At 43.9% G+C, this 13,681-nt stretch overlaps 1 protein-coding gene across 2 annotated transcripts in view; it reads right to left on the reverse strand.

Moving 5' to 3' along the window:
- CAPN3 (calpain 3) overlaps positions 1-13,681 on the reverse strand; it is a 68,007-nt gene that overhangs the window by 32,085 nt on the left and 22,241 nt on the right. For both annotated transcript variants that reach the window (XM_006258487.3, XM_019496567.2), the window contains exons 3-6: positions 10,135-10,253; positions 7,376-7,509; positions 6,786-6,954; positions 4,092-4,232 (exon numbers count right to left, since the gene is read on the reverse strand). In XM_006258487.3, coding sequence (XP_006258549.1) covers positions 4,092-4,232; positions 6,786-6,954; positions 7,376-7,509; positions 10,135-10,253 — 563 coding nt within the window. The remainder of the gene's footprint in view (positions 1-4,091; positions 4,233-6,785; positions 6,955-7,375; positions 7,510-10,134; positions 10,254-13,681) is intronic.

The following is a 13,681-nucleotide window of genomic DNA, read 5'->3' on the forward strand; positions in this document are numbered from 1 at the left end:
TTAGTAACCCAGGAACCTGACATGCTTTTAGTCCCAAAGTTGAGGATCTCCATTTATTGGAAATAGAACAAACTGAAAGCAAGATTATAGCATATATAGTTTACAGTGGATACAGGTTATTGCTGGAAATAAAACTAAAGCTCAAGTGAACAAACTTATAAATAGAAAAATAAATTGGAGATTTTTGCCTTCTAATCCACCCATTGATCACTAAAAGATTACTGCATGACCTTGTTAAAAATCATACTATGCCTGTTTGACAACAGATCTGAAGAGGAAAGATGGGCAGAGGTGGAAATGGAGAGTTAGTCATGTTACACAGGCAGATTGTCAGGTACCATAGTGATAAGCCACAAACCTACATAAAACAGAATCAATCTAAACCTTTTCCATTATTTTCCTTCTATCCCTTTTTCTTCTTTCTCTCTTTTTTTCCTTGGTTTTAATTTTCTTCTTCTCTAACAACCTTTCCTCTTCCTCTTCATGTCTCCTCCTCTATGCTTCTCCCCTCACCCTTCCTCTTTTAAAGTTTTAACTTGTCATGCTGCTCCTGCCACTAGTACACTGCTCCTCATCTCTGCTGAACTGACTCTTCTGCAGACAGCACTTCTTGCCTACTGTCTAGCCAGTATCATGACTTTTGGTGGTGCTGGCTTAGCGGTGTAGCAGCAGCTACCAAACTAGATCAAGCAAAAAAAAAAAAAAAATCATAAATAAGGCTAGGGGCAGGCATTCAAAAAGCCTGAGCCTGAATTGATTCAATCTTTGCAGGTTAGTCTAACCTGGCTAGGCTAAATCACTTTGTAACTGCACAGATATCCCAGACTTGCAGGCACATGCCTGTAGTGGCTCAGGCTAGAAGCTGGGGGGTGCTAGAGCAGCCCTCCCTTTCCTTGTACAGTATTGAGATGAGGGGGACCATGGCCAGGCCCCTGCAGGATGCTCTGATTAGTCTACCAGGGGCTAATAACAGGGGCTAATTAGGGGATGATAACAGTGTTTATCACCCCCTAATTCAGTGTTTATCACCTCATTAAGAAAACAATAGAGGGACATTACTGGCTATCTGTTGATTCTACTTGTTGATTCAGCATGGACCATAGCCAGCATGTGGTCTGCTAGCTAATACACAGACACCTCCTCTGCAAGGCTTGGAGCGGGGTGGGGAGGGGGGTGGATTCCTGCTTAGCTGGGAGTGGTGAGGGGGAGGGGAGGAGCAAACAGCTCTTCTTAAACAGCTTTTCCAAGGAAGGACATTAAGCTACCTGTTGATTAGCTCCAAAATGCCTGTCTGCCTGTCGTCTCCCACAGCACGGATTATAATCATCATGTGATCTGCTAGCTAATGCTGAGGTGTCTGCATAAGGCAGAAGGGAGGGGGGAAGAATCCCTGCTTAGCAGGGAGAACCCAGGCAGATGCTGCTGTGCCTGCAAGTCTGTGCTGAGCTACAGCCAGGGAGCAGAGGGGAGGGGCTAGCCCTGCTGGGGAGCAGAGAGCCCAGCCCAGCCCAGAGAGCATGCTGGGATGCTGGGGGTGTCTGGTTTATCTTAAACCAGCAAGGGGTCTGGGACAGACATTGCATAAACCAGCTTCAGCCAAATCAGTTAAGTCTGATACTACATTCAACCAGGTTTATCTCAAATTGGTTTCAGCCATTTTCAAACTGGTTTATGTGCACTGAACATCTGTTCTTTTACAGGTTTAAACCAGTTCTGATAACTTAAACTGGTTTATGTCTAATGTCTGTCCCTAGCCTAAAGGACTGTACCACACAAGAACATTGTACTAGGGGAAGATAAATGGGGCAATTTGGACAGTTTATATCTTGCAAAACAGGAGAGTACTTCCCTAAGAAATTGCATCATTTTGGCTTTTAGTAAGACTTAAAATTGACGTGAAAGCAGGAAATTTTGTTTTCTCTCTCTTCTCTTCTCTGCATTTACAAGAGATCTTGTGACCAAAAGTTTTAGGCTTCATAATACTTTCTCACATAAATAAGCGGGAATAATTTAATCTACCACTGAAATGCAGAACCCTAAGGAGTGATACAGGACAAGTATTTAACACTGAGATGAGATAAGACACCAAATCTCTCTTTAGAACTTTCTAAACCCCTTAATGTTTTAAATTTGCAACTTTTCTAGCATCCCTGACTTCTTTTTTGGAGTGTTCCTCGATTTTGTTTCACCCCACTGGATATTTGTATTCTGACTTCTGTCATCACTCTTCAAGTCCTTAATGTGCTACATACACACAGATATTTTTTTTTTCTAAGTGACAGCATTAAAAGATGGTAATCTCATCTGGAATTGTTCAATGCATCTCTCTTCCATTACCCCAGCTCCCTCTAAGGAGCCTTCTACCTATGTGCAGAATTTATACCACTCCTAAAATTAAATGAAATCTATAGGAGATTTACCCAGTAATATAGCTAGGGGTAGGTGAGAGGGGCATCCACCCTGGGCACTAAGTTAGGAAGGGCACTGGAATTGCCCCTGACCTCCACAGAATCCGTGTCGTGGCAGGAACTTTAAACAGTCCTGGCTGCTGCTGCTTTTAAGAGCAACAGAACCGGGGCAAGCAAAGCACACACAACAGCAGCAGTTCAGCCAGGACTGCATAGAATAGGGGTGGACAAAATGCGTCCTGGGTGCCGGATGCGGCTCGCCAGGCCATTCTATCTGGCCTGTGGGGCCCCTAAAAAATTTAGAAAATAAATATTAATCTGCCCTGGGCTGCTTGTCATGCGGCCCTCGATGGCTTGCCAAAACACAGTAAGCAGCCCTCTGCCCAAAATAATTTCCCACCTCGGCTTAGAAGTTCCTGGCTAGGTAAGGCTGCTGCCCCATTGCCCCCTCGCTCCCCTCACTTTTGGGCCTGCACCCTCTCCTCCTTCCTAATAAAGACACTATTAATGAATCCACACATCATTTTGCTTGCACAAAACTTCCCAATTCCTTACGTAAAATAGGCCACAAAAATCACTAGCTACTTGGTGTAGCAGGCTCACCTTTCAGAGCTTGGGTCCCACAGGGGAAAGACGTTTGGGGTGGGCAAACCCAGAGAAGGGGCTGGGTGAGCAGCACCCCCTCCTAGTCAAGACCCTAAGGGGAGGGGCCCCTGGTGCTTCCTGGACACCCCACAAGGGACCCCATTGGAAGGAGGACTATCTTTTGCCATGAGTCAGGGACTATATTAAGGAATAGGTGTTATTAAGATTGTTCCCGTTTGCGCCTTATATTTTGTAATTGAAATGTTGTATTGTGTTGATGCTGCTGAGATTGTTTTATTGTGATGGGTAAATAGTGTTATTTAGGGTTTGACCTTGGTTATTGGTTAATGTTCACTGTGTAAATATATGCATATGATATTTAGTTTTATGTTCATGTATATTATAACTTAATAAATTGTATATAGTTAAGAACTTTGGGCTTGGGCTAACTCTATAGAGGAAAGAGGGATCTGCTTGAAATTCTGGCATCCCTCTCACAGCACCCCTCCTGCCTACCCATCCCATCCAACTGAGAATAGGGCACACCCTTGGGTGTACCTGGGCTACATTTGTATGCAAAAATTGTGAATTTTTACACAAGCAAATGAATGCACCTGCACCTTTTGTGGGTGCATTAATGGAAGTCACCCAAAAACCTGTCTAAATACTACTTAGTTAAAAGTGACTTGAACATTGACCAATACTGCTAATGGGAGAGCTTGAACACAGACTTCCTAACAAGTTTTTGTAATTTGGCTCCCAGTTTCTATGTCTTTTTAGTAGTAGCAAGCTGTTCAGCTGAGTTTCAGATAGTTTCTGTCTGTGATGTTAGCTAACAGATGTTTCTCTAGATGTTAATGAAGTTTTTAAGGTGAACTGTCAGTTACTGTGTCTGAAAGGGCTGAAACAATTTAGTACCTAACAAGCTCAAAACTTTAGAACAAATCTTTAGTTATCTCAAGCTGATATGTCTAACCTGCTTCAGTGCCTTAAGGGCATAAAAACTCAGATTCTCTGCTTTTCTAACTAGCATGGTTACAAGGAGAATAATTGCAAAGTAAGAAGCAAAGGTTCAGTCATTGTTTGAGGCATACAAACCCAGGCTGGCCTTTCATCTGTGCCTTGGTAGTCTACATCAGAGTGGGTCATCTGTGCGTTATCCAAATTCTTCACCATTCGAGCAATTAATTCCCCAATATCACTTTGAGGCGCACTCCCATAGGAAAAACCCAAATGGTCCTAGTACAGAAAATGAGAGAAGGAAGTAAAGCAGAGAGAATGGAAGGGGGAAAGGGAAAATTAAAACAGAAAGATAAGAAGCTGACCAAAATAAGGACAACTTTAATTAGATAACATGAGACAACTGAAGTTGCAGCTAGAGAATCTGTTTTTTTATTTAGAGGCCAGTGACCATAGTGCTGGTCCTGTTGCTCCATAGTGGCTAGCTCTTGCTGAGACTGGCTATGCTTCCAATTAGGCTGTAATGCAACCAATCCTATACAAAACTCCAAGAGAAACTGGAGTTTCATGTAATCAAAGGGTACACAGCTCCACCTACTTCCTAGAAGCCACAGGTTGCTCCCCCTCTTCAACCCACCTTTCTTACTTTTTACTTCTGTTCCACTCCTGTGAGAACAGTTCAGTCTCTTTCCAAGAAGTAGAGATGTGTTGTTGTACCTATGATGCCCAGACCTGAAGAATTGCCCTTGTACCCAAAAGCTTGTATAACATTTCTCCTAATTATACATGCAGTCCAAAAAAAAAAAAAATCACAAAAAACCCCTTCCTTCCAAAAAGATATGGCAGCTTCCTATCTGCTTATTCTCCTTCAGGGAAGTGAAATTGCATCACCATGCAATGGAATCACATCATGATACAAAGCCATGTCTATAAGTGAGATTGAGCTCACCAACACTTGTACACTTCCTCCTTCTTCTCTATTTTAACTCCTGCAACTAATGGTTCTGGAGAATACGTTAGGAAAAACTGCTTAACGAGAACAGGTTGTGTATAAAATAATTAATTTGATTCCTCTTCCTTTTGCTCTCCATCCATTTGATCTTTTTTGACTTTAAGGAGATGAAAGCTTCAGAAATACTGTGTTGAATACAGCTGTTGTACATGTCCTCAAATCCAGCCTTTTGAAAGTATTATGTTAACATTAATAAGGCTGTTCTTACAGTGCCCCTATGATGAAGGTGTTATCAAACCCAGGTGCAGGGAAGTAAAATGTCTTGTCCCAAGGCAAGGAGCTGAGCCCAGACCTGAAAATTGCTGTGCATGACAGTCTCTTTCCCCTGTGGAGCACTGCTGAACTCAGTAGAGGTCTATTTGGACCTAAAAGTCCACTGGTACAGAGCAGCTTGCAGGATTTGGTTTTGGAGTAACATCATCATGAAGTAAACCCACATTTCTTGTCTTACCTCCCCATCCCTCTCCCTGGATATACTCCAACAATCAACAAACAGCACTTCTTTCCTTATTTCTCTTGGGGCAAAATATGAAGTTTTCATTTTAAGCCATATTTCAATTAAATCCAATTGATTGCAACTAGGAATTGACCTAAATATGAACTCTTCGGGTGCATCCAGACAACCACGGATGTGTGGTATGTGATGCGGTGCCACACACCACACATGCAGGAATTCCCTGAGCTTTTACTTGGCAGTGTGTGGGAGGTTGGGGGGGGGGTGACCACAGGAGATCCTGGGGAAACCCACACCAAAAAAAAAGCGGGGCGGTGCATGTGTTGGCAGTGCATGCCACCCAAAACCAGAGCCTGGCCAGCCACCATAGCCATGTTCTGGCTGCAGCCCTGGGAAGTCCCCAGATCCCCAGGTAAGGCTGCTGGGGCCAGCACAGTTGCTGGCCCCAGTCTCCCTTACCCCACCCAGAGTAACCTGCCCCATGCCAGAGCGTGCATGGCATGGGTGTTCCCTAGAGAAATGAACCACCACGCTTGTCTGGACACGCCCTTTCTGTTCACTTTTCCCCAGTGCACAGCCAGTAATATGGATGAAATTCCTGCCCTTCCTGGTTTAGTTTCAGATCTAGCTAAGCTCCTCTTCCTCTGCATATAGATTTTGGCAATTTAGCAAAGCACTTAGAAAACAGTTTAGAACTTTTTTTAAAATTCAAAGACTCCCTCTCCTCTGCAGTTCAATATGATGCATCAATTGGTGCACCTCCAGTAAAACCAAGGAAGTGATTCTTCCGCTGTACTTAGCACTGGTGAGACTGCAGCTAGAGTACTGTGTCTAGTTCTGGGTGCTGCACTTCAACAAGGACGTGGTAAAGCTCAAGAGAGTCAAGAGAAGAACCACCTGTATGATCAGACACTTGCATGGCAAGCCATACGAGGAAAGGCTGAGGGATCTGGGACTCTTCAACCTGAAAAGAGAAAGCTGAGGGGGGACTTGGTAGCAGCTTACTGCTATGCCAGGGGCATACATCAAGGGCTCAGTGAACAATTGTTCAACAGGACACCCTTGGGGAAGACCAGGAGCAATGGTCACAAACTCCTGGAAAACCATTTCAGACTCAACATTAGGAAAAACTTCTTCAGAGTCAGGGTGTCCAGACTGTGGAATAAGCTCCCTCCAGAGGTGATACAATCACCTACCCTGGAAATCTTCAAGAGGAGACTGGACAGTCACCTTGCTGGGGTAACCTGACCCCCAGTTATTTTTTCTGCCTGGTACAGGGGGCTGGACCTAATGATCTTCTGAGGTCCCTTCTAGCCTTACAATCTACAAATCTGTAAGTTTGTCTGCAAGGTTCACATGGACTTACATCAATGGAGCTGGCCATGAGCGATCCCCTGTCAATAGCATGTTTCATGATTTTGTATATGTCTCTGGGTGCATCCTTTATCTCATAGAACTCTGTCACTCCTCCTGTGAAATCCTCCATGGCCTCTGTGGTGTTGCCTCCTTTTAAAGCCTCATAGGACCCATGGAGTCTTGATAAGGAGAAAAAGAAGTTATATTATAAGGAATTCTTGTTACAATTCTTCCTCTTGGTGAAGGTCATGCTCAAAGTTTTAATAATATGAATCAACTAAATACTTAGATAAAAATATTTTTAATAACAAGCTGTTTGTACTGATAAACAGCAGATCAAGCTCTGAAATGTTTTTATTATTCTTGTCCCAAAAGTTGGAGCCACTAGAGTAAGCTACGTGAAAATTACATAAAAATGTTTGCACCTAACATATTCAAAGGGAGATGGATGCCTGCAAGATAAGTCCAACTACATTCTCTATGATTACTTTCAAGATCATTGCATTGACTTATTTACGTAGAAATCATGTTCCCTCCCAACCAGTGGTACACACTTTGAGGCTGCTATATGTGTATTGCAAGCTCTAAGCATTCCTTTACTTTGCATAGGCCTTTTCCAGCAGAGCGCTCCAGAATTCATTGCGTTGAGAGGATTTGGTGAAGATCAGGTGGTTGTTATATGTCGGTAAGTAATCATCAATGACAACGTCCACCCAGTTTCCATAGCGCCAGAACTGAATAAAGGCAACCAGAAACATTTATTAGTGCATCTAAGGGAGGGAACTCTAGTTTCAGAACTATAACAAGACTATGAGGCAAGGAAAGTCCCAAAGCTAACTAATCAATACTATGAATTTTGTACCTTTCCTAAATATTGTATTGTACTGTAGGTCTCTGCTATGTCCCTGAGGCTTCATTTTTTTCCCACAAGTGCCAAGTACCTCCCATTACAGTTTATGTATTAGGGCTGTGGATCCTCTACCATTGGAGCTTAGAAGGCTAAGAAATGTAATATTTATTGATAAATTCACTTGCCCAGCCCATTTTACTTTCTACCAACCCATCCATTTTAATCCACTCCACATTTTCTTGACCTCCTGGTCTCTCCTACCTAATTTCTGGTGTCTCTAATCTGCTCCTCCTTCCTTTGGACCAGTTGTGGGTCCTTCACAATCTTGCAAACTTGCTCCTTTCCAAACACTGCAAAAATTGCTAAGGCTACATTTACTGCTCTGTGCGGCAGGAGCATGGAGGATGCTTGCACTGCACTAGCTTTCAGATAAAGGGTGTGAGTTAGTGCAAACAGGGAAGTAGGGGAAATATTGTGAAGAGATATCTATTAGGGCTGTGCAAAATTTTGCCACCAGTTTTGTTTTGACCCATTTTGAGATCAAAACAGCAACAATGAAATGGAACAGATATAGTTGAAACAGCCTTGAAACAAAATGAAGCAAGTTGAAACGTTTCGCAGTTTCAATGCTGTTTCAACATTTTGCCCATAGGGTATAATGGGGAAGGTTGAAACAGACTATAACTTTATCATTTCTGGCTTGATTTGGATGAAAGTTGCAAGAATGGTAGCCCTTTCAGAGGGCATGAAGCCTACCAAGCTTAAAGGAGATAGGTGCAGGGAGTTCAGGGAAACTGCACCCCAAAATTTTGAAAGCAAAACTTGTGTCACGTTTGTGTGTTAAGCCACAGCGGGGTCAAAACTGCAGGCATGTTAGCTCCTGCTGAGGCCACAAAGTGCCAAGTTTTAAGAAGATAGATGCAGGGGTTTGGGGGAAACTGCACCCCAAATTCTTGAAAGCAAAACTCATGTCACGTGTATGTATTAAGTGGGGTCAAAACTGCAGGCATGCTAGCCTCTGTGGAGGCCACAAAGCCTGCCAAGTTTCAAGGAGATAGTTTCCACCAAACCCCTGCACCTATCTCAAGCTGCGGACAAGCAAAACCGATGACACGGGTGACACTGCGTGCGTTAAGGTGCAGCAGGGTGAAAGCTGCAGGGAAAGCTGCCCTGCTGTGGCCACAAAGCCTGTCAGCTTTCAAGGAGATCGGTGCAGGGGCTTCTGGGTTCTGGGGCCCTGCATCCTTAGTTGCTGACAGGCAAAACTCATGACATGGGTGCTTGTGCAACTGACTGTGTCTGTCTCGGGACAGAAGCAGTTTCTGGCTCTGTATCGATTCTTTCCTCTCCTTAGTCTGTGGTTTTGTAGGTGTTAATCCTTGCTCATTAACTCATTATCCTAGCTAGCCACTGTGTTACACAATCAATCACAATTCACTCAGGGACGAGCTCAATACACAGCTTTCACTCTGCTGCGCCTGAACACACACAGTGTCACCCATGTCACGAGTTTTGCTTGTCCGTAGCTTGAGGTACAGTTTCCCCCAAACCCCTGAACCTATTTCCTTGAAACTTGGCAGATTTTGTGGCCTCTGCAGGGGCTAGCACGCCTGCAGTTTTGACCCCATTGCAGCTTAACACATACACGTGACACAAGGTTTGCTTTCAAAACTTAGGTGCAGAGAGTTTGGGGAAAGTGCACCCATTCTCCTTTAAACTTGTCAGGCTTCATGCCCTCTGAAGGGAATACCCATTTCTGCAAGTTTCATCCAAATCAAGCCAGAAATGACAAAGTAATAGGCTGTTTTGTCCTTTCCCATTATATCCTATGGGTGAACCGTCGAAACAGTCTCGCCCGTTTTGACGGAATGGAATGAAACAGCTGTTTCGAATCAAAACAAAATTTGAAATGAAATGCTGTGCCGTCAAAGCATCGAAACGCTGGTTGAAACAGAACGCCGCCATTTCACACAGCCCTAATATCTATGTTTAGCAGTATATAAAACAGTGATGATGGTAGAAATACAGATGCTTGAACAAATTCCCTCATTCAATATACCTACCTCAGGATGGAGTCAAGAGGTAGGATTATGGAAAGAAAGAAGACAATCAATCAGCTTGTGGATGTCTTTAAGGGAGACCAACAATCTGAGGGACTAAAAATAGGTCCCCTTGGCAGCTAACAGCAAATCTATATTCCATGAAGTGGAACAGCTGAGTAGGGAGAAGGGACATCTGTTGCTATCTCTTACTGATGGGTCATAACAATTTTCAAATGTCTGAGTGATGGCTTAATGCTTCTCGGTTACTGTGGTAGGCAGGCTGTTTAACGATTGCCCCAGCACAATGAAGGAATTAAGCCCCATGCTTCCTTTACTGTCACTTGCACTTTCATGGAAAAGAGATGAAAGAAAGAAATTCTGCCAAGGCACTTGGAGCAATAATTGCTTTGCTTATCTAAACAAATAACACCATACCTACTGTATACACCATTCTTGAAAATACTCACCTGGAAGTGAAATATCCCAGCATAGTTTTCTATGAAGGACTGGTCATGAGGTATGACTCTACAAAGTAGGTTTTTATTCAGTGTCAGGCAAGCAATGGCAGCTAGGAACCAGCAGTCACCTGTTAACAAGCAAAAGCAGCAGACAAAGTAAAGTGTCAGAGACAGTAGGGAAAAGGAAAACTTTAAGTTTCTGCAAAATACCTTTTAATGGTGATCAGGGTTTACCATATCCCACCAGGAAAGTGTTCCATCTGCTCAAATCACTGGAGAGCTTGGTGTACATTTAAGTGTATTTAAATGCACGTATAGCCCAGTGCTTGTCTTCTGGAAGTGCTTGTTAGCACCAATCGGAATTGGGGCAAATGGTGAAGGCAGATATGGTCCTCACTTGAAAGAACCTAGTGTATTCACGTTAATGTAATTTACACCTTCTCTTGCCCTGTTCAGAGTTTGCTATACAAATTTACAAACACTCTGGGTGCAGATCTACTACATGCACTCACATTAAGTAGTGCTTTGCTCTGTGGAGCTGCTATATCCCATTCTTGCTGTAATGTATTGTAGGTTTTGCCAGCTCAGGATTTCCAGACCATGTTTTGTGGTCCAGCCGCAACCCACTGAGCCCAGAATACCTACTGTGTCAGTACAGAGACTAAGGGCAGGCAGAGTATAGGAAATCTGGGCTTGGACAGGTGACATTTTAACAGTGGTATAATACACTTTTATGACTGTAAAACAAGGAGTGGACAGGCAACATAGGGCATGTCACTATACTCCAAAAGGAAGTACTAAAGCACAGTACAGTATATCACTGAAATGGCGTGCTACACCTGGGGTGTGAGCTGCTACAGAGATGTAGCTGGCAATCATGAGTAGACACACATGATTGCTATGTCGCTGTAGTGCACCATATGGCAAGCTAGCACATCGCTATGTTGCTGTAGGACGATGTGTAGATGTGCCCATAAACTCCTACATTGAGGTAATTTTGCCCCTCTGAGAAAATGAGGGGCAAAACTACATCTGTTTAAGATACTGTAGGTGTAGGTGTGTGTCTGCAGCTTACTAGGAGTAGCCGTTTGCTCAATTACCCCTCTGCGTCATGGTAAAGCATGGTAATGGCAGGATACAGTCTGCTGGCTTACAATAACTCATGTGATGGATCTCCACATGTGGCATTTCATGGTGCTGCAGCTAGACTCCTTCCAGTATGTGAGCTAGCTCAGGTATCTCTACACAATAACGCAATCCATAGTGTAGACCAGTGGTTCTCAGTCTTGTTAGACTTGAAGCACCGTTCATTAGACTTGAGGTGCCCCTCAGAAAATGCTAAAACTTGGTTTTCATTCATTTTTTGACTACAGAAGAACAGTTTTTCTGCTGCAAAAACTCATACCTCAACAGGTCAGAATGTTTTTGTGGATTCCTATTTAAAATCTCTTGGTTTATCTTGAGAATTATGTTTGCATATCTCACGGTGCATATCTCATTGTGTGCCACCCTGGAACACCCTTGAAAGGATTTCAAGGAACCTCAAAGTGCCATGGCACCATGGTTGAGAATCACTGCTGTAGACATACCCAGTATTTTAGGTTTTGATTTTTCCACTCTCAATATAACATTCCAGTTCAACTTATCCTATTGTTGTGCCATTTATTTGTTGCTTTATAATTCTGGAATTTTTTCCTTATTTTAGGCCTACATCCATGTTTGTACAACTTTATTATTTTAAAACAATACATTTTAAAATAAAGCTGATGGAAGGATTTACCACCTTAGTGGTGGATGTTACACTGCTTACTACACAGTGGACCTTGATTAAGGTCTCCTAAGCTGTCATCTGTAATATAAATTTGAAATACCATTTTTACTCACATGCTGCACACACCCTTCCCCCAAAAATCAGCCCCCTAGAATTGGAGTGTGTCTTAAGCAGGGAAGCTGATTTTTCTTTGCTGGAATAGAAGCAGGGAGACACTGCTGTAAATTGGTGTTGCAGGGCACTAAAGTGTCTGCTACTTTAAGAGCAGAAACTGCCTAGGGAGAGGGCCTAGGAGCCAGACAGAAACCCCACAGGTGCAGGTTACTATGGCAGCAGGCTAACAAGGGAATTAGCCTGCACCTGCACCCAGTCAGCTGACCAGAAGAAGGTGGGGCCCTGGCACATATAAACCCCAGGGCTGAGGCCAGCAGGAGTGAGCTCTCTGGCAACAGCCAGGGGAAGGAGCCTGCAGAGAAGAATTGCCCAGAGATACTGTTGCCACCTGATATGCTGCATGTAGGGCTAATGGGGCTCCAGGAACTCACCAGGTCCCTGGCCTACAAAACACTTAATGCTGGGGGGGGAAGTTTGACTTTTTTAAAGGGACAGAGCGCACCCTGAACTGGTTGTATTATGTAATAGCCCAGGGGCTCATATTTTGGATGCTGTTTATAAACTGGTGGACTGGGATGAGGCTACTGGGGGAGGAGGAGGCCTCATTGGGGCACACTACAATGTGGAGACCCCAGTACCAGCGGGCGCAGCACCAGGGGGTGCAGTGACAAAGGGCTGTGGAGAGCCCAGCACCAGCGTGGGTGCCGAGACAGGGCTGCAGAGAGCCCGGTGATGACAGGAGGCCGAACTAGACTAAGGCCTCAGAGGGACAACATCTAAATACCATCTGCAAGTCTTGGGGTGTGGTAAAGGGCTGGTTTTGGAGCCACGCATCCAGCCCCTAAGGCTGAGGGTGTCCTGTGAGGCATCCATTTTGAGTGGGACCCAAAAGGGATCCAAGAACCCACAGGGCTTACTGGTGTCCATCAGGACTGTGTCCAAACACAAACTTGAGGGCAGCCTCCCTAATTATTATAATTACCAGCAAGACGTGGCAGGAGAGGAAAAGGATGCCCATTGGGCAAAACTGGCATGGTCATGGAGCCCTAGGGGTGTCATGGCCATCCCTGGGGACCCCACACCATGACAGCTGCCTATCATGCTTCTTCCTCTGCCAGCCTCTGGGAGAAAGGGGAGCAGTTTACCCTTCAGGATCATAGCTGCAGTACTAAACCTCTCGCAGCCACAGGTGTTGCACTTAGGATCCCCTGGAGTCAGCATTCAGCCATGACTAAAAAATCTTTTTTTTCTTCATTCTGTCTTCCCTAAAAAAGGTGCACACCTTACTTGGGGGTGCGGGGGAAGGGGGGTTTCAATAAAATATGGTATAAATTATATGACAAAATAAATTTGCCTATACAATTTCAAACACATGCCACCCATTCTCAGGTAAACTTCTCTATCCCAGGGCACCAGGCTCTCCCTTTTTATTTGCATTTTTTCCTCAAAATTCTACTCTTCTGTTAAGCTCCCAAACTGTAACCCCCCAGCTCATTATATTAAAGAATATATGTTTTGTATAGAACAATCCTTTTTGCCCCTCCTGAATACTATGTTGCCTATAAGGTTCTTGGGAGCAAAGACTGTCTTTTTTCTATGTCTGGTTCAGCATGGAATGTATTGGTGATGTATAACAAATAATAGTCAGAAGCTCTCTGTTCTTTTTGAAAA

Source organism: Alligator mississippiensis, chromosome 2 (assembly GCF_030867095.1).
Source record: "Alligator mississippiensis isolate rAllMis1 chromosome 2, rAllMis1, whole genome shotgun sequence".
In the NCBI taxonomy this organism is placed as follows: Eukaryota; Metazoa; Chordata; order Crocodylia; family Alligatoridae; genus Alligator; species Alligator mississippiensis.